The sequence below is a fragment of the Thermobia domestica genome, chromosome 2 (assembly GCF_964235325.1).
Source record: "Thermobia domestica chromosome 2, izTheDome1.hap1.1, whole genome shotgun sequence".
Taxonomy (NCBI): Eukaryota; Metazoa; Arthropoda; class Insecta; order Zygentoma; family Lepismatidae; genus Thermobia; species Thermobia domestica.
The window spans coordinates 323,101,964-323,121,979 of record NC_137455.1 but is presented as its reverse complement, the minus strand read 5'-3'; the positions used below and the strand labels follow the sequence as shown (position 1 = coordinate 323,121,979).

General features: G+C 35.8%; 1 protein-coding gene across 4 annotated transcripts in view; it reads right to left on the bottom strand.

Annotated features, from left to right (window-relative positions):
• The window catches only part of LOC145678667 (protogenin-like), a 162,890-nt gene that overhangs the window by 82,587 nt on the left and 60,287 nt on the right, over positions 1-20,016 (bottom strand). For all 4 annotated transcript variants that reach the window (XM_081749058.1, XM_081749055.1, XM_081749056.1 and 1 more), the window contains exons 2-3: positions 10,954-11,159; positions 3,592-3,703 (exon numbers count right to left, since the gene is read on the bottom strand). In XM_081749058.1, coding sequence (XP_081605184.1) covers positions 3,592-3,703; positions 10,954-11,159 — 318 coding nt within the window. The remainder of the gene's footprint in view (positions 1-3,591; positions 3,704-10,953; positions 11,160-20,016) is intronic.

Genomic DNA, 20,016 nt, shown 5'->3' with positions numbered 1-20,016 from the left:
TCTTACCAAACCTTCGGTGATGAATTTAATCATTCATAATTGTCCACAAATATGAACTAAATCAATTATGAATGATTAAGATCCCTCCTTGAAGGTTTAGTAACAGCGCACTGCAAACAAGCGACTGATGCCATACGCCAATTCGGGTGATGCGGAGTATAGTAAAAAAATACCCACAATTGTTAAGATATTCCGCATTATCATTGATTACAATTTAAAATAAATTGTATTATACTTTGGTAACAAACCTATCAATAATAAACAGCGTCTTGCATTTGCTGTTTTACTGAATAATATACCCACCAGACAAAAATTTAAACTTCTCCAAAAGAATACGGAACAGATACATTTTCAATGCCTCAAGTGTGAGAACATACTACTATTCGAACAAGTGAGTAGTTCATGGGGCACATGATCGTCCATAGTATCTGTGGCAATCGTGTTTCGTAACGGATGTGCATGAAGTGACTAAATTTGCTAGTGTCAACTAGTATACAGAATGTGTTATACGTTGCAATGAGTTGCTACTACCCTTAGCTCCAAGAGAGAATTAATGGAATATTAGGTACGATTTACTACAAGAATATTTTGCTGATTGCTTTGTAAGTATAAAAAATCGCATAAATTACAAACATAAATCGCAAGATTAGCCTTTCATTTTCAGCAATATTTTTGAAATATGTGAAAAAAAATTACGAAGAACTAATCAATGCACTTAACTGAGGACAACAGATTACAACTGAGAAACGAATTACCTACAATTTCGATATATCAATTGTTCTATATTCAAAAAATCTACAGAGAATGATTCCGCAAGACCTACGTCTTCCTACTCTATAATTTTCCTGATCAAGGGTCCATTTTTCACAGATATTAGTCTTTTAATGTGTTTCATACGTCTTAAAATATCATAAAATAGGAAAATACTAGAATAATAGTAAAAATCATTTCTACATACGAACTCTAATACCTCTAATTTGACATGATTTTATGGTATATTCAATTGTAAAATATCTGATTTTGAAATTTCACATTAAGTACGAGAGTAGTCCCAAAAGTAAGGTTTGAAAATATGAAAAATGAAATTTTTGAGTTTTACGTCCCACGGTTATTCCGGTTAGGCTAAAGGAGACGGTGATGATGAGAGATGAATGAAATGGTGGAATGAAGAAAGTGGGAGGAAACGGGAGAACCCTGATAAAACCTATGCACACGGTGTTTGTCCACCACAAAGTTCACTTGGCGGGAGCAGGGTTTGAACCAAGCACCAGAGGTGAGCGCTCCACCATTGAAATGAGGTTCAATGCCTTCTCAAACACATGGCGGCGAGTTGGTATGACATGGATATACAAGAACTACCACAGCACCTACAAAAATGCATCGGTCGAAATGGTGGTATGTAGAAAAACAGATAAGTGAACAAACTTTTAAATTACGAAAACAATATTTAAAATAACCGTTTCTTTGTTTTTCTTTTAAAAAAAATTACCCAAAGGAAGCACATACATAAATATAGCATATACAAAAAGTAACAATTTTGCTTGCAATTAAATCTATTACAATTTGTACCAAACTTTATGAACAAAGTTTAACAGTTTCTAAAAAGCTAAACTAGTTTTCCGTCTTTTTGTATAACAATAAATATTACAATATGTTCGAAATCATCCATTAAATATTGTTCATGAACCAAAAGTAGTACATTCTTCAACTATAAACAACAGCATTTATTCCACATGTGTTGGGTCCAAAATATTCGAAAATCTTCCAAGTATCAAACCAACCTTGACGACTTTGAATTTATTATTGCCGTTCACTGTCTATAATATATACAGCATATATAATCCAATTCAAGAGATGCTGAATATCTTTAACAATCATTTTCCTTAGTGCAAATACTTAGCTTTCGCCTTAAGTCTTGGTTGAGTTGAATTTGAGTTTAACGTCCCGTTCCACAGCGAGAGGCTATGAGACGTGGACCTATTGATTAACGTGGAATCCGAACCACATGAGCTCCCACTGTGAATCGAACCCGGCTCTCCCACGCCACAGGCGTACGCTAGCCGCTTAGCCACAAAGGAGATTTGTAAGTCCTGGTGCCCGACGGTAAGTAAAACAATTATGAACAATAAAGTATTAAGAAAGAAGGGAAAGCTAGAAGAAACAGCTATGATGATATATTGTAGGAATAGTTCTGATATATATATATATATATATATATATATATATATATATATATATATATTTGTGCTCTCATTATTAGATGGAAAGATGAAACTATGACTTTTACTCCTTCACTGCCAACTACTGAAGCACCTAAGGACACACCCATGTCGGCTAAGGTCTACAACAAATTCTCTCATGATTAAGTTTTCAATTTATCTCATTTAAGTCGAAAGAGAAAAAAAGGCTACGACACAAAAACGAAAATAAGGCCGATACTACCGATGTTCAGTGTGATAAACTGACTAAGATCGACTATGAAGGGAAATTTTAGTATCTTCTATGGTTATGCACTATAGAATAACAGATATGGATGATAAAACCGGCGAATGATGACAGAACAACTAAATGAATGACGAAACAGGAGGGAACGGCAGAACCTTGAAACAACTCAACGTTTTGTCTACCACGTACTTACATGGGTCCGAATCCGAGTCTCCGTCCAACACAGGTGAGCGCTCTACCACGAATCAGCATATCTCCTGTCTTCATCTAAGAGCATAAATTTGTCCTTTTTTTACCCTCCTGGTAGAGTTCTACTTTTCATGCTCGTTTAATTGATCCTAACCAAAGTTCCCGAGAACTGTTGTAAACTGGGAAATTGTATAACTCTACAGCATTAAATTTAGATAAAATGAGAAGTAACTTTTAATTCGGCAAAGTTCTTATGTCTTTTCTAGCATTCGTGTTTCAACATACGAAAATCAAACAAGACAGGAAATCTACTTTTCATTGACCCTTAAGAATACCATTTATATGTACAAAAGTTTTCACGTAAGTATATTATATAAAAAGTTTTAGTACCTATGTGCATATTTCATCAACATAAAAAGTTACGGTTTTATGTTTTTACATAAATTTTATGCTAAGTGCATAACAACTTTCTATCGTAACAAAAATCTTACATTCCATAAGTAGAAACTTTGCTTTGTATATAATTAGATACAAACTTATTATTTGCTGAGCAAAACAATATATTTACTTTAAAAAACTAAATACTTGTGACAGTTCCGCCAAATAACTTTTTGGCTTCATCAGAGACTATGATATGCAGGAGTAATGTACAATCTTGTATACAAACAAACAATGAGACATCTTGCTTCTCTTAGTTGTCTCAGCGGTTGTCTGTATACAAGACTGTACATTACTCCTGTATATCATAGTGTCTGATGAAGCCAAAAAGTTATCTGGCGAAACTGTCACAAGTATTTAGTTTTTTAAAGCAAATATATTGTGTTTTTTTTTTTTAAAGTTTGTATTTGAAAATCTTAAGTATTTCATTCAAGTTCAGATCTAACGGCCCTATCTAATTTTGTTACAAATGCAATACTAACAATTCTTTTGAAAAATAAGTGTATATACATAACTTACCTGCAACATTAAGCTGTGCAGGTCGGGAGACTAGTACACCCACAGAATTCTTTGCAATGCACTGGTAGACACCTTGGTCTATGACTGTGCGCCCTGAGCGCCTGTGAGAAATCTGGAACATGAAATTCGTAATTAGTATAATGTCTAAGGTTACATATATAACTTTATTTCGCCTATATATACTAAATAGAATAAAGAGGCAAACTCTAGTTGCAAACATTTCACAACAGTTATCTTAAAAATAACGTGTTTCTATGCATATACATATACAAAATAGTTTTTTTTTTTTTTTTTTCCACTTATGAGAAATGTTTAGTAGTAAATCAGATTTTACACTTGAAAGTATACAATATTATACATTCATTCCAAATAAATAAGGAACAAACCAGACAACAAACCATAACAACATTATATGAGACGAATGGACATATATATTTTTTTCATGTATTACATATGTAAAATTTTGTTCAACTTTCCGTTACAAGCGTAAAAATGTAAAAACACTACCAAGACATCACGTTTCTGCTTATATTAGTTCAGAAAATTTTCATATTGTTTACAAAACGCGAGTTCAACGACATATGGTTATTTATTTTTGGAAATTTTGTGTAACCAGAGCTAATCACGGTGCATGTCTTAGCTTTTTGTTTTGAACTTCGATATACACAGAACATTTGCCTGAACGGCCTGATAAAATACTTAGATTGTTCTGTCCGAAATTTACTCAGGGCAAACATCATACTTTTAATTTTCCTTAAAACGGTTTCTTACGTAGAAAATATAATACCATACTATTGTAAAACGTATTGAAAGACAAATTAATATAAGTCTTCTTTCATTTTAAGCTGTAGTACTAATTGTAGAAACATATATTTTGTACTATGTTTAAGACCATTGATATATTGCCTGCTACTGTATGCACTAACAGCGAATGTAGTACAACAGGAAAAATATTTCAGTTTGTGAAAATGGTTTGTATTACATATAATCTGAAATGTCCATTCTTTCATGGGGAGAATATGTTTGTATAAAAATGTGTTTGAACTCCAACCCCCTTTAGGATATGCATGTGGTATGAATCTGAACTTAAGCGGCATCAGTAGTGTCATTATTCATCTCATGATTGGACACTAATATCAAACGTTTTCTATTATTTTTACATGTCACTCTCTTCCTACCCGAGCCCATATAAATGGGATAAACATGGACTTCAACAAAGCTACGAGTGTTAATAATAATCTCAAAAATCCCAAAAATTATGGACTGGATTGGACCTTGCCGAAAATACACTAAAACCTACATTAGGCCAGGGTCCACTCATATATAAAAAATCGTCAAACTTGGTGCAGCAGTCTAGAAGAAGTTTGCCGTCAAATATATTTTTACGTGTCATACCCCTCACACTTCACTCTATTGCCGAAAATGTGCTAAAAACATAAAGGTGAAATTGCGGAAAAACACCGTTACATTAGTGTTATTTATAGATGTCCCCTTACCACCAACAGGAATTAAAAAACAACTCTAGGACATGGGTGACAGGTCCTATTATTTTAAATGAAGAATTTCAAGTTTTATCTTCCTAAGTTGAGAATATTATGATAGGCTATTTTCCCATAGATTTTGAACCTCCGCTCCGACCTTAAGATACGCATTTTAACTCAAGTAAAAACTCAAGTTATGCTGTGCTTCAGTCATATACCAAAAATAAACAAAATCGGTCCAGCAGTCTAGAAGGAGTTGAGGGACAAATATCGTTAAATTAACATTTATATACAGGGTGTTTCAAAACAACACCGACAACGTTTGGGAGGTGATTCCTGACACTAAGATAAGACAAAAAAAAAAAAAAAAAAAAAAACACCAACCTGGGTGCACAAATGCTTCGTTTCGGAGTTATAGGCTGCAGAAAACATGAAAAATTGACCTTCATAGCTTCAAAACTATGAGACCTACCGTAGTCGGGTCTAGACTTCAGTTAGAAACTAGTATGTGCTCTATTGAAATATCGAAGTTTCAGAATCCTGCGGTACCTCAGCAACAATTTTTATCAAAGTAGTTAATGAGTACTTCAAATGCCCATGGCCAAACTCCCTCTATAAAAACTGTTGCGGAAGCACTGCAAGATTCTGGAACATGGATAGTGGGGTAGGGCACATATTAGTTCCTAAGTGAAGCCTTGACCCGACTACGGTTGTTTTTCATGTTTTCGGCAGCCTATAGCTTTGAAAGGAAGTATTTATCACCCAGGTTGGTCTATACTTTTTGTCTTATCTTGGTGTCAAAAATCACCTTTTAAACGTTGTCGGTGTTGTTCTGAAACATCCTGTATATATATATATGCCACATGGGTGCAAGTCACCTCAAAAAATTATTTGGTGTGTCGACAACGCACAGTGAGAACGTAAAGACGTTAGCTGCCATAGAAAGACAAAGAAACATTCTCTCTCATTGTACACACAAAATTTTGACACTTTTTCTGCCTCAGAAGCAAAAATCAACAGTTATGCAGATGCTGAAGCTTTCCTAATTATCTATTAAAACTTTCTACCGTGCGTTGTGTTGGTCAAAGACGAGGCCTTCAGACTGGGACGTTCGTTCCAATGTAGCCAACAAGAAGGAAATTATAAAGAGAAAAGTGGGATATTTTCCACTTTTTCACCTGAAATTAAAAAATTAAAACTTTCTGTGGCTGGAAACGCTATTACCAGACAAACACAAACTATCTTAAAATAAACTTTGGTACTCCACTAATATATCCTACAAGTATCATGTCAATATCTAAGAAACGAAAGCTTGTAATTTTAAAAATATAGATTATGGTAAACAGAAAAGTAAAGAAAAAAAAATCAAGGTTTAGAAGCTAAATTCGAATTTTTCGTGCGCCTCCTGATTACCCAATTGTAACGATCTGTACTTGCTTTTGTTCAGTAAGGACTAATGTTCGAACGGCGTAAGTTGAATTGCGTTCGTACGTATAGGTACGGATTCCTAAACATAAATTTCGAATTTACTTGACCGAAAAATAGGACATTTTTAACTTTCCTACTTGGCAACACTGACTATGACTTGTTCAAATTAGTCTAAAAAACTAGGTATTAGTTTGAGATATATACTTGACAAGTCCTAAGTATCTCTCTAAAACGAAGTTATACTGAAAAAGGAAATTCGAAAATTCTAGAATATTTGACTTTGGGCTCAAATTTGAGAGGAAAATTCGACACTCAGGGGAAAAAAAATTACCATCAAGTTACACTATGGTCCAGTCTTATTTGGCATTAAAAAATCATTCCAATATCTTAATAGTGTTCACACAGCAGAGGATTAAGGAAGAGGCACACCTTGTGGTCACTTTCCCGACCCTATCTCGAAAAAATTTAGTTTTATCTTCGTAAATTGAGTGAATGTGAGATATTCAATTTTACGCACAAAAAAGAAAAACCGGTACCCCCTTAGGATATGCACCTTAATCAAAATAATGATAGAATCCTAGATTGTGCCGTGGTCCTGTCGTGCTTTAAAAATTTATCAAAATTGGTCGGACAGTATAGAAGAAGTCCGCGGACAAACATAGTTTCATTCATGTATATGTGGATACGGGGTATTAATGAACTATGCCATAAACTGCGATTTCTCACATTAATAAGAGAAATTGTTCATACGGACCTGCGGAGAAAAATGCATAGTTTCAGAGCTAGGCCTGTTCAAAATCGTGATAAAGCTAAATTTCAACACGCGCTATTTCGAATTCGAGAAACCATGGAGTGGCGGTCCATATCAGCATAAAGGAAGTCATACATATGCAATCCAAAAATGTATATTTCATCAACGTGTAACGAGTGTGCAAGGAATTCTCTATAGACATAATTCCCAGGCATGCTCTCAACAGAATTCTCAGATATTGTCTGATTTTAAGGGTGAGTAAAAAGTAGGCAAAAAGCAAGCCTTCACAACATGGAATGTTCCGGTGGAAAGTCGGAAGTGTTAGGGAATGCTAGCACCACGGTCCCTCGTGTTCGGAATAATGCGTGCTGCGACGTTCTGTTTCATGCTTATACGTGAAAAAAAGTTAAATATATCGTTATACTCAGGTGCGGATCCAAGGGAGGGCTATAGGGGCTATAGCTTCCCGCCACTTGACGCTCAGGTAAACACGGGATAAAATGGGCTTCAATCCTGCTTTATACTGGATAAAGCGGCGAACTACGGTTTAGCCCCTCCCTTCATCATATCCTGGATCCGCCACTGGTTATACTGATTCTTTACAGTTTTCGGTGATTATATGGTTTCCAATCAATATCCGATCTAATACAATGAAACTTTCTTTTGGTCCAGTTGGGGCTATTTATAGCCAGAAGTCTGTGAGGCTACTTAAAAAAACACTATCGAAATGCTAAATCGGACAGTTCAACTGTGTGGTGACATTCACTAAGATATATGCCGCAGAATGGTACGAAATATGCGCACCCGTCTTGAATAGATTGTTCGGCACAACGGGAGTCATATAGAACATGAAATAGTCAAAAACTTTTCATGGGTACCGTAAACTAGGTAATACTTTGGCCCATTTTCTTAATTTTCAAAATTCCCTCTCTAACATCTCCTAAGATTAGAGAGGCAATTTAATGACATTTCTCCTTGTTAAAAAGCAATCCTTTGGCCCCTTTCTTTTGAAAGCAGTAACCACTCAGTATGATCAAGAATGATGATTATAGTTCCAATTATTTGATGCCCTGCAAGATTTTTCATGATTAGGGTAACTTTAGGCCATTTGTCAAAATGACTAATTAATACACGAAAGTATTATTGTAGCACTGTATTTAAGAGGCAGAAGAGAAGAACAGGATATTATAAACACATTGGTGAAACTTTAATCCAACGAGAAATATCGTTCAATGAAAATATTTGTATTTTACTTGGGTGAATACAAAACATCTATAAAAGAACGCTACAAATTTCTGAATACTTAAAATACCAATATTACAAACATACGGATGAAATCACTTTGTCCAATTTAGAAGCAAACAAAATATCGTTCAATGAAAATCTGTCAAAGTGGATGAATACCGGACATCCGAAAATAAAAGCACCATATTCTTCATGGCAGTAGAGTACTTTACCGGTACCATACTGCTCAGTTTTAGGAAAAAAATTCTTGCAATTCAAGCACTGTACACCGTATAATATACACTTTTAGAAGCTAGTGGGGGATTAATCTTCCTTATTACATCGCACCATTTGTACACCATTTCAACTTTAATATTGGACCATTACCAACACAGAAAATATGGGCCAATGTTGCCCCCAAAATTGGGCCAATGTTACCCCACACAATTAAACGCTTAATAGTTGATGTGTAATTGAACAAACATTTAAGGCGTTAACTTATTAATATTTGCTAATGAACATGTTTTTATTTTCTACTTACTTGTGCATTCAGGATGTGTCACTTTAATGCAATGAACAAAAGTTGTGGAACTTGAAATATGGTAAATGTTTACTTGCTAACAGTTGCTAGCATTTGGCTTCTCACGTTCTGGAAACAAATCCCTACAACCAATATTCATGTGTTCTCAATGTTGTAATACTTCAATACACAACTTTTCTTACTCATAGAAACCATAATAACCATGTAGAAAGAAGTCAAATTTTTCTCTTCCTTTGGGTTAAAGTTGAATTTAAAGGGCCAAAGTATACTCAGTTTACGATACACTATAATGTAAGTACTGAAGTACACATTTAATATTTAAAAATACATTTTCAATGTAAATTTCAAATGTGTCAACTGTTCGTGCGCCTCCTTATGTTATATATATATCCCCCTTCCCCAAGTTGCGAGGCTGAATTTGGATTTAAACGGCATCGTAAGAGTCACTATTCATCTTAGCAACCCCGAAAACTATGGATTCGACACTAATCTCGGTCATTTTCGATCATTTTTATATATCTCCTCCTCCCCCAAGTTGCACCATCAAAGTGAAACAATATAAACCTTCCCAGGTCTGAACCTCATCCATGTTGAAAATTCGATCGAGATCGGTCGGGTGGTTCAAGAGTTATTAAGTCACAAACACAGTCACTTCCATTTATATATGTAAACAAATGAGAGTAACGATTTTTGCCCCTCAACTCCTCCTAGAACGCTTACCTGATTTTGATACTTTTGGCACCCGAGTACTATTTCATTCATGCTATCCAGAATTCATACCATTCAGAAAAGCTTGGCATTTCTGAAGTCGATGTATATATCTGTATCACTATTAGATCCTTCTTTTTTACTTTAAGTCTTTAACATCAGAACTCTTATCATCAACACATTCTCCTTTCACTACCTTCTCTTTAAGCGCTTACCAAGAATTATTCCTACACCATTATGACCGCCCTTTTCATTTCCTGAGTAAAACAATATATATCCCTCGCTGTTCAACGCCCCATTACCTTCCTATCTAACTTCACAAACTCCTACCAAATCTAGATGATTTTGTTTTATTTCTTCTTTTAAGATTTTCTAATTTTTCTACCTGTAAAATAGTACGAACGTTCCAAGTCTCTCTCCTAAACTTTTGCTCTTCTATGCTTTTCTTGCCCTATCTTTGCCACATTGTTCTTTTCTCGTCCAACAGTTTTTCCCAAGTAATCCCCCTCCCGGAGATCCGAATGGGGGGATATTTTACCTCCGGAACTACATTTTGACCTGCGGAAGACCATTGTATGTATGTTCTCTTTCTGCTGTCAGCAAACTAAGGAAAAATAGAGTGGTAGTTTCCCGTTGCCTTCCATCCCGCAGTATCCCAACTAGTAAAGTCATTCTCACCACGTCTGGAGCCGATGTCCAAGTTGCCGTACCAATCACTATGATTTCCGCAAACTTGACTACTGGAGAACTGCTGCCTTCTCACAGTGGACGTCTCAATCTTGACCCATTTGACAGAATAGTTTAGAATCAGTTTGCGCAAGAAAAGAAACTAATACGGGGGTAGAATGGTGAGCAAAATAATTTCTTCCTATCACGTTTTTCACCAAGGACACATTCCAAAGGTTTATTATACTCGTATATTCGTCTTTCTAACATCACTCTTTTTAGTATTACTATGGTACGTTTTCAATACATGATTAAACCAGGGGTGCCCACAAGGGGGGGGCTATGACGCAAACTGCGTCACTGAAATATTTGGGGGGGTTAAAAATCTCTATAAATATGTTTGAGGGTGTGTAAAAATTAATCGAAAAGATTTTTTTTCATGGAAGAACACTTACGGATAGACAATTGAGGGGGGTGCGTCATGGACATAAGGGGGGGTGGGCACCACTGATTAAACTACACATTGTTCAAAAGAGAATGGAATGAATTTAGGTGAAACTTACCCTCCTGAAGTAGAGTGAGCCGTTGGGTTGTACAAAGCGTCTCGGCTCATTGACTAGTTTGCCCTGGTGCATCCAGGTGACGTTGACAGGCCCATACGATGGGTCTGAATAGACTGAGCAATTAAAGTAAAACTGTTTGTTGCGAACTGCTACTACATCTTTTGGTTCCTCAAGAAATCTCAATGTGACGTCAATATTTGATGATCCTATATAAAAAAAGAGAGATAAAATTACATTTCACACACAATATACATGCATATAAATTTTACACAGCATCAATTGATTTAAGATTTATCTGCAATATTAAATCTTTGGAACAATGACTTTTCGGTATGCCACGAAGTTAGGAAGATGAAACTATACTATACAGGTAAGTCTTAGATAGGTAGATAAACCGGTTTGTCTAACGGAACAGAATCCATGCTGAATATCTGTTTTTGCAGTAGGATTACTTAAGTTGTTAGGGAGTTAAAACTGAAAGCATTCGTTAACTTTTCTTTCTACCAGTTTCAATACTCTTGCTTGTTAACTATATATGGTACTCAAATAAGGGTTCAACGGAATGTGAAAATCGTCGGCGACATTCTTAATAAGTTGTAATTAAAAGCGACAAGAAATAACAATGTTAGTCAAAAATTGGGAAATTATGTTCCCAGTAAAATTACGACTAAACTTTCTGTAGTTATCTCAAATATTTTGTGCATACGTCAAGTGTCTGACAGGGCCCTGACTGAGCTGATTTCAACTACAACAACAATGAGACCACAACAATAAATAAAATGTTCGGTAAGCATGCACTAAGCAAGCAATGTTCTTGGAGATCACACATTCTTTCCCTGAAATATTAGTTTGATTAAGGATATTTTCACTGTGCTTACACGCTTTTTAGACATGTATTCTAGGAATATTTTTTCTCTTTAGCTATTCAAACATATATTCATCTATTCGTTATGACTTTCCCAAGCACATTTCTTAAGTCTCCTACCTTCATGATTCAATAAGGCTTCCGCCTTTATTATTGTGTTAAGCCCTACATTACCGTTGCATGAAGTTCACTACCTTTTTCTAAAAACAAAAAATATACATTGTTCTGTACAAATACCGAACTCTTTCAAACCTTCCCTGATATATATAGGGAAACCGGGGTATTCGCGAACACTGGGGTAATGCCGAACACCCAAGTTTACGCCCTAGGAAGCTTATTAGGAAACAAGACGATTTTGCTGCACGGTAGCGGTGAGACCTGGAAGAGTGTAGCATAAATTTGGTGACAGTCAGTTAAATGGATTGACAGAAAGAAGACGTTTTGTTGTTTTTGTCGATTCACTTATAACGTCGACTCAACAATGTGGGCAAGGTATGTTGGCTATTATCTTATCTATATTGTTACAGATAAGGCTATATATTTCCCTAATCTTACTAGCCTGTATGCAGTCAACAATTAGTTTCAACTATAACAATGAAATGGCGTCTAATGGGGAAATGCCAGACAGAATGTTTACCATTACCGCAGAGGTACGGGATTGCCCCATGGTGTGAAATAAATTATCAAAAATTTTTATTTTTTTTTTTTAATTTTAAAAGTAAGTATTAAGTTAATGAAATTGGTTTGGGAAATAGACCATGTCTTGGTAATAAGCGTCATTAGCTTGATTAATTAGAATAGTTTGCTATATTTATTAGTTGTGTCTGTAATTATAATTCTTCTTAAAGATTTAAATATTAAATTACGGTATATTTTTAATGTGTTTTGATGCATTTCGCTTGTTTCGTAAAGGAAAATTTAAAGTAAACAGTACGTTCGGGATTACCCCGGCCACTGGGGCAATCCCGAACATAGGTGCATGTTTAAAACATGTGACTGATTTGTTGAAAAATGTTACTTTTGGTTTTCCTCTGCACTTTAGTAAACAGGAAAAATCCCAAGCTTTCCATACACAAGAAATCTTAATTTTATCTCCAAAAGCGAAAGAGTTCTTTATAATCAAAGCTTAAGTATTCACTAATACCCCGGTCTCCTCTCTCTCTGTGTATATATATATATATATATATATATATATATATATATATATATATATATATATATATATAATGTATGTATAAACTAGTGGCTATTCGCGCGTGCCCGGATTCGATTCCTAATGGTGAAGAGAATTGAAATTTCAACGCATTACAATAGTTCGGATTCCATCTTAAACTGTAGAGGTCCACGTCTCATATAGCATCGGTGCTTAACGGGACGTTAAACTAGAATCGAACCAAGCATCTAATGAACTCTTTCAGGAATAATTGTTTAAACTAATTCTAAAGTATTGACAAAATTGAAATATGCGATTTAAGACATAATTCGTTAGTATAATTTCCCTTTTCATTTAAACACATTTCATTAACATGATTTTAGCAAAAAATATAAATGTGAAGTACTTAAAAGTAATAATACGGTGTATAAAAGCATATTAAGAGTAGTTGCTTTCTTATTTTTATATTCTGTGCTATCAAAAAAAAAAAACCTTTTTTTTTATCTATATCAAACTGCGTAACATCGTACTAATTTTGTTTTATGTTGATTAAAAATACAATTACAATTGGCATTTTTGTGTTCCTACTTTTTAAGCATCCCCCAATGTGATTTTCCACTTTTAACAAAAATAAATGAGCCAGGTTGACTCTGAAAGAAGAATGTGATAGAAACTTTGGATGATTACTTCCACGCCTTGTTTTCTAAGTCGAGGATTCATCCAGTTTCCTTAACTCATATTACGTTAATTTTATATGTACGAGAGGGACCAAAAAAAACGGGAATTATGTTGCAGTGGGGAGGGAGAGTGAAGGAACCCATTGTTGTACCAGTTGTCCGTTACGATCACGTCACCTGCGTCAGTGTGCGAAGTTGTGTCGCTGTGAGTGCATCGGTTCGCTCTTGAGAGTTTGTTTAGTAAACCAACTTTTTCCAGTTCGGCGAAAACGTGATGGCAGATTACCGAGAGCAACGGGCGGCTGTGAAATTTGGTTTCCTGTTGGGGAAATCGGCCGCGGAAACTACTGTAATGCTGAAGACTGCTTATGGGGATGCTGCCCTAAGTAAAAGCAGAGTATACGAGTGGTTTGCACGTTTTAAAAATGGAGAACTGTCAATTGAAGACCAACCCCGTTCAGAATGCCCCTCAACAGCAAGAACTGACGAAAACGTCAATGCCCTCGTTCGTGAAGACCGTCGCCGAACCATTAATCAACTCTGTGAGATGTCTGAAATATCGTGGAGTTCAATTCAGAGGATTTTATCAGAAGATTTGCACATGAGAAGGGTTGCAGCCAAATTTGTCCCTCGCCTTCTCACAGACGAGCAAAAGGAGCTTCGACTTGAGGCATGTGTTGAACTTCAAAATCAGCTCAAAGAGGACCCTGATTTTTGCCAAGGTGATTACTGATGATGAATCGTGGTGCTATGGCAATGACCCCGAATCAAAGCAGCAATCAAGCCAGTGGAGGAGGTTTTGCCATTGTGGAGGAGGTAAAACAAAAATCGCTGGAGGTCATAAAGAAGATCCCGATAAGTGATTTTTAAAACTGTTTTGAACAATGGAAGGATCGTTTGCAGAAATGCGTTGCGGTCCATGGACAATACTTTGAAGGTGATGAAAATTTGGTGTAAAAATATTGAGAAATAAAGAAGTTACGACGAATTTCCCGTTGTTGTTTTTTTTTTTTTTTTTGGTCCCCCCTCGTATGTTTCATTAAGCATCTCTGTAAAATTATCCGTCGATACAGCTAAAGACATATAATAAAATGTATGTTGAAGTACTGTACCTCAGAAAGTTTATGTGCGATTGAGAATATTAGCAGTGTGCACGTCCTGAGTCTCGATACTCAGAGAGTCTCCATCAACCTGTAGAAGTGAAACTTTTTTACCTTGCAGCACTCTCATACCGAAGATAAACATTATTCACAAATTACAGGTTTGAATGGACTTAGGTTAACTCACAAATCATGGCCTGAGGATCATGCTCCCACTTAAATACTAACACAGTTAATTTGGACAGTGAATTGAAAAGATTTTTTTTTCCAAGACCTTTACAGACCATTAGTAAGTATTGTGGCGTGTACATTCAGAAGAAATGAGAATGAGTAATGGATCTGGAAAATATATTTAAGGCTAAACTTTTGACTTTGTATTGAAGACCAAGCCAAATGGAGTTTTCTGTTTAAATATTCCATGTAACTATTACGAACGTTATCAAAATATTTTGAGTATTAAATTTCTAATAAGAAATACAATTAGTAACTACTGTGTAAGGTGTTCATAATATTTGACCACTAACAAGTAAGGGACCATATGGTTGTCGCGCAAATAAGATGCAGACATACACCATCTGATTGAGATGAAAAGATACAGAGAACACAGAAATTTAAGGTGCTAAGGGCCATAGGGAGCAGAGCGAGGAAACAGAAAACATTGAATGTCGGCAAAATTGAAGAAAGTCAGGAATAACGGGAAAAGTTAATTTTTTGCAAACATGGAAAGAAAGTCAATCAAAAGAAAGAAAATAAACATAACAAGGGCATTAAGGACGAAGAAAGATCATAATCAGGGTTGCCATCCGGACCGCAGTGTTGCCAGCGCTGCATAACATTGATATGGAAGGTATAGCACAGTATAGCAATTCATGCACAAGGAAAAATATTAGTAACACAAAAGACAATTGAAAAGACTTTGTACACGTGCGTAAAAAGGTTTAACGATAGTCATTTCCTATATGATCATGCCAGTGATTGAGATGGACGGTACATTGCTTCCACACATATATGTTCTTGTTTCGGAACCCAGTGGTAACTTTCCAGCGCGCATGGTCGCTGAATTCCCCAATGTGAAAGCATATGCAAGCAGATCAGCGAATATGACCAAACGGGATTTGCAAATCTTCCTGGAAGAAGTTTTGTGGCCCGATCTTCAGGGTAAGGATCGTGTTTTGCTTTTGGTTGACTCCTGGACTCCAAACAAGGATGACACTCTTTACAACACGACAGTTCCTTACGGTGTTCAGTTCTACAAAAAGCTGATTCCTCCGAAATGTACAGGCCTTATACAAGTTACTGGTGTGTTCTTCTTTCGTCCATTCAAAAACATGGTGAAATTCATCACAGATACGTTAGTGTTCTCCAGTATTAATGTGTGGCAACGTGAGAAGTTTCTCCGCCTTCAGTCATTTGTTCATTACCAGTTTTCCTCTAGGCGATTCCAAAAGATGATACGCTTTGCGTTTTTCAAACGTGGCTACTGCAATGAACATCCTGGACAGTTTGAAACACCTTCCGCATATTGCTTTGAAAAAGGACTCACAGAGGAATGCTGCAGAGACGCGTGTGACCAGCTTGCTTTCATCCGCTGTGCTCACTGCGAGAAATGTTTGTGTGTTGACCACGCATTCATTCGTGATCTTCACGTCAACTGCAATTAAACTACAAATGGTGCGTACTGTTCTCTATTTTCCTCCATTTGTATTCACGCTGGTGTAATATTCACTCACGACTACCTGTACGTTAAACCTTTTACGCACGTGTACAGAGTCTTTTCAATTGTCTTTTGTGTTACTAATATTTTTCCTTGTGCATGAATTGCTATACTGTGCTATATCTTCCATATCAATGTTATGCAGCGCTGGCAACACTGTGGTCCGGATGGCAACCCTGATTATGACTTTCTTCGTCCTTGATGCCCTTGTTATGTTTATTTTCTTTCTTTTGGTTGACTTTCTTTCCCTGTTTGCAAAAAATTAACTTTTCCCGTTATTCCTGACTTTCTCCATTTTTGCCGACATTCAATGTTTCCTGTTTCCTCGCTCCGCTCCCTATTGCCCTTAGCACCTTAAATTTCTGTGTTCTCCATATCTTTTCATGCTCAATCAGATGGTGTATGTCTGCATCTGATTTGCGCAACAACCATATGGTCACTTACTTGTAAGGCAGACTGTGGAATATATACGAGGTGTGTTCAAAAAGAAACCGAATATCGTGCCAACCGCCAGAGGGAAAGTGCAGCGGCTACTAAGTGCACTTAGCGGCAAGTTTAAACAACAAACTACCATTTACCTTATGTCGTTATGGCCGTTAGTCGTCGAGCTACAGCCGCTGAAGTGAACACATGCACATGCTATTCGTCGAATTAATGATAGAGTGAAAATGAAAGAGCTTGAAAAACACCGTGTCTGTGTGAAGTTTTGCTACGAACTTGGCAAAACATTTACGCAGTCACTTTAATTGCTTTTCAATTCATTCAGGGTCTCCTCGTTAAAAAAAAAAAAAAAAAAAAAAAAAAAAAACTCATGAGTTGGTCAAAGATCAAGTTGATTTTTTTTCTATTGCAAAAGCATTGTTCGTTGTGAATTTGTATCACATGGTCAGATGGTAAACAGTTTTACCAGGACATTTTAGCGTGGTTGAGGGATATTGTGCGCAGGAAAAGACCTCAATTGTGGGGAAACCAGACTTGGATGGTGCACCGTGCCAATCTTCCTGGTCAAGTTAGCTACTCATTTACAGTCATTTGCTAAAACATCCGATTCCCGTGTGCCCATCCACCCTATTCTCCGGACCTAGCCTTCAAACCTTAAAATCACTTCGTAAGGACGTTGTTTTCAACCCATAAAGGAAGGTCAGGACAATGCGACAAGAGACCTCCGTACCATCCCAGGAAGTGTGTTCCAGGACGCTTTCCAAAAGTGGAAAATGTTTAGAAACGGTGTAGCCAGTAAGGGGGGGGGGGGCTACTTTGAGAAGGGCAGTGTTTAAAATGTTGAAGAATGAGCAATAAAGATGTTATAGGAAAGTTCGGTTTCTTTTTGTACACACATTTTTTCTTTTTTTAATCTTTAGTCATTTGGATTTCTCAGCACTGTGAATTTTCAAGGCACGTTGGTTGAAAATCACCGGCTTTTTTTTTTTTATATATGAAAGATTATATTAATCGTAGTATCATTTCCATTTTCAATATTAATTCATTCAATTCCTCATAGTTACCCATAACTCTTTTTTTTTTTTTTTTAACATAAAGAACACTTAAGTGTAAAATTGCTTAAGAATGTAAGGTCTTTCATTCATTAAGACAATATGGTGATTCATATCTAATTTTATTCGCAATCAGAAATACATATGTTAGCAACCGTTATTTTATTGGTAACATCATGGGTTCTTACATAGAAAGCGTTATACGGTTCTCTTGATCTTGCAAAAGTCGTCGTCGTCTCTCTCTCTCTCTCTTTTTAAAATGAATTATTTGTCTTTTCTTCAAAATAAAAATCTAACGTTCACTAAAATCTCAGGATTTTTCTTCAAATAATAATGTTGTTTTACTGTTTAAGGATAACAACTTCGTTATGGTCTTTAGAATTTAAAAACAAAACAAAAAAAAATCAAAAAAATAAACCAGTAAAACGTTCTCCAGAGTATCATTAACATGGCAATTAAACTTTCTTCTATTCGAAAACCTAAAAAGGAACAAAACCATGCGGCAAAGAAAAAAAATATATATGTATATGTGTAAAAGTATGCGTGTAGTTAAGCAAAGAGTTCCTGGGCTTCAAGAGCAATCCTCTCTGTCCCTCTTTGAGATCGATATCGCTCCAATCAATATCTGGAACATACACTGAGTCGGCGCAAAGAAATGGCGCATCGTTTGGGGTGTGGTGCTACTACGGGTAGTAACCCGAGTGGGCGCTCACTCACTCACTCTCTCTCTCTCTCTTTTTCTTTCTTTCTTTCTCTCAAGCTGAAGCTGTTTTGACTTCCGCTCTCTTCAGATCAGATCAACCACAAAAGGTAACTGAATCATTAAAATACCAAATGATCCTTTCCCTTCTCACTGCAATAATTTTCTACAAAACACACAAAATGGAATTTAAATAATGTTCAAGCAACAAAACAGCAGTTATCTCTTTCTTACTCACTTATAAAATACTGTAGGTTTTAATTTTAATAATAATAATAATAATAATAGTAATAATAATGCCAATTTTCTTAATTATTCCCAAATTTTAACTTATGATTATATTAACAAAATTTACCGAAAATATTTATTATTTTCATTATATTTTATATGGGAACTACTAACGCATTTCACATTCCTTATTACTCTTTCCTTTATGATGTTACTCTTGTTTTCTCTTCATTCATTTAATTAGTTTTATATTATTCACTTAGCCAAGAGTCACTGTTCCACCCAGAGGATTTACTTCTGAGAGGAAAATTCGCACTTCACGGTAATTTCCTTCTAATCACACTCAACGCAAATTAATGAAAACCTATTAGTAAATACGCTCCACTCCTACAACTTTAAGAAGATCCCCACACATTACTTGTGGGAAAGGCTACCACTGGGATAAACAGAAATATCAGTTCTTTAGAGAATTATCCTTTTCAGTACCGAAGTTACATCAGACTGATCCTACGATTTAATGAAGTATCACATGTACTCCCACCGGAAACAGAAAAACATCTTTAGAAATTAAGTTTAGCACTTCAAGTTTAATTTCGTTTTGTTAACTCACTTAAAAAAAAAAAAAAAAAAAAAAAACTAACAGCTATTAAACCATCTCACCCTAATTCTATTCTACAACTTGTGGAATCCAAAGATTCATCTCCACAGAAATAGTCTCACCGCTGGATCCTGTGCTGATCCAATCCATTCTGATCCAATCCATTTATCACCTTAATATTATTCTTACACTTTCTTCTTTTCTCCATACGTAGCGACTAGCATTCTAGATGGACTCTGCGCGTATTTCCCATGCAGGTAACGTTTTCCATCTTAGATTTTCTCCACCTGATTATCCTACCGTGTTCTAGGATCCGTAGCTATTGTAAATCAATTGACTGATTTGTCTTTCATAAGCAGTAGCGTTGCACACGAAACGAGAAAAAAAAAATGTCTCGTCAGGTTTCGTAAATTTTTGAAGAACTCTCGTCTCATCTTGATTTTCGAACAATGCTTTCCAGTCTAGTTTTGATTGTCGAAAAGCGTTTCTCGTGTCGTTTTGTAAATTTATGTACAAAATTTACACCCTATTTTTT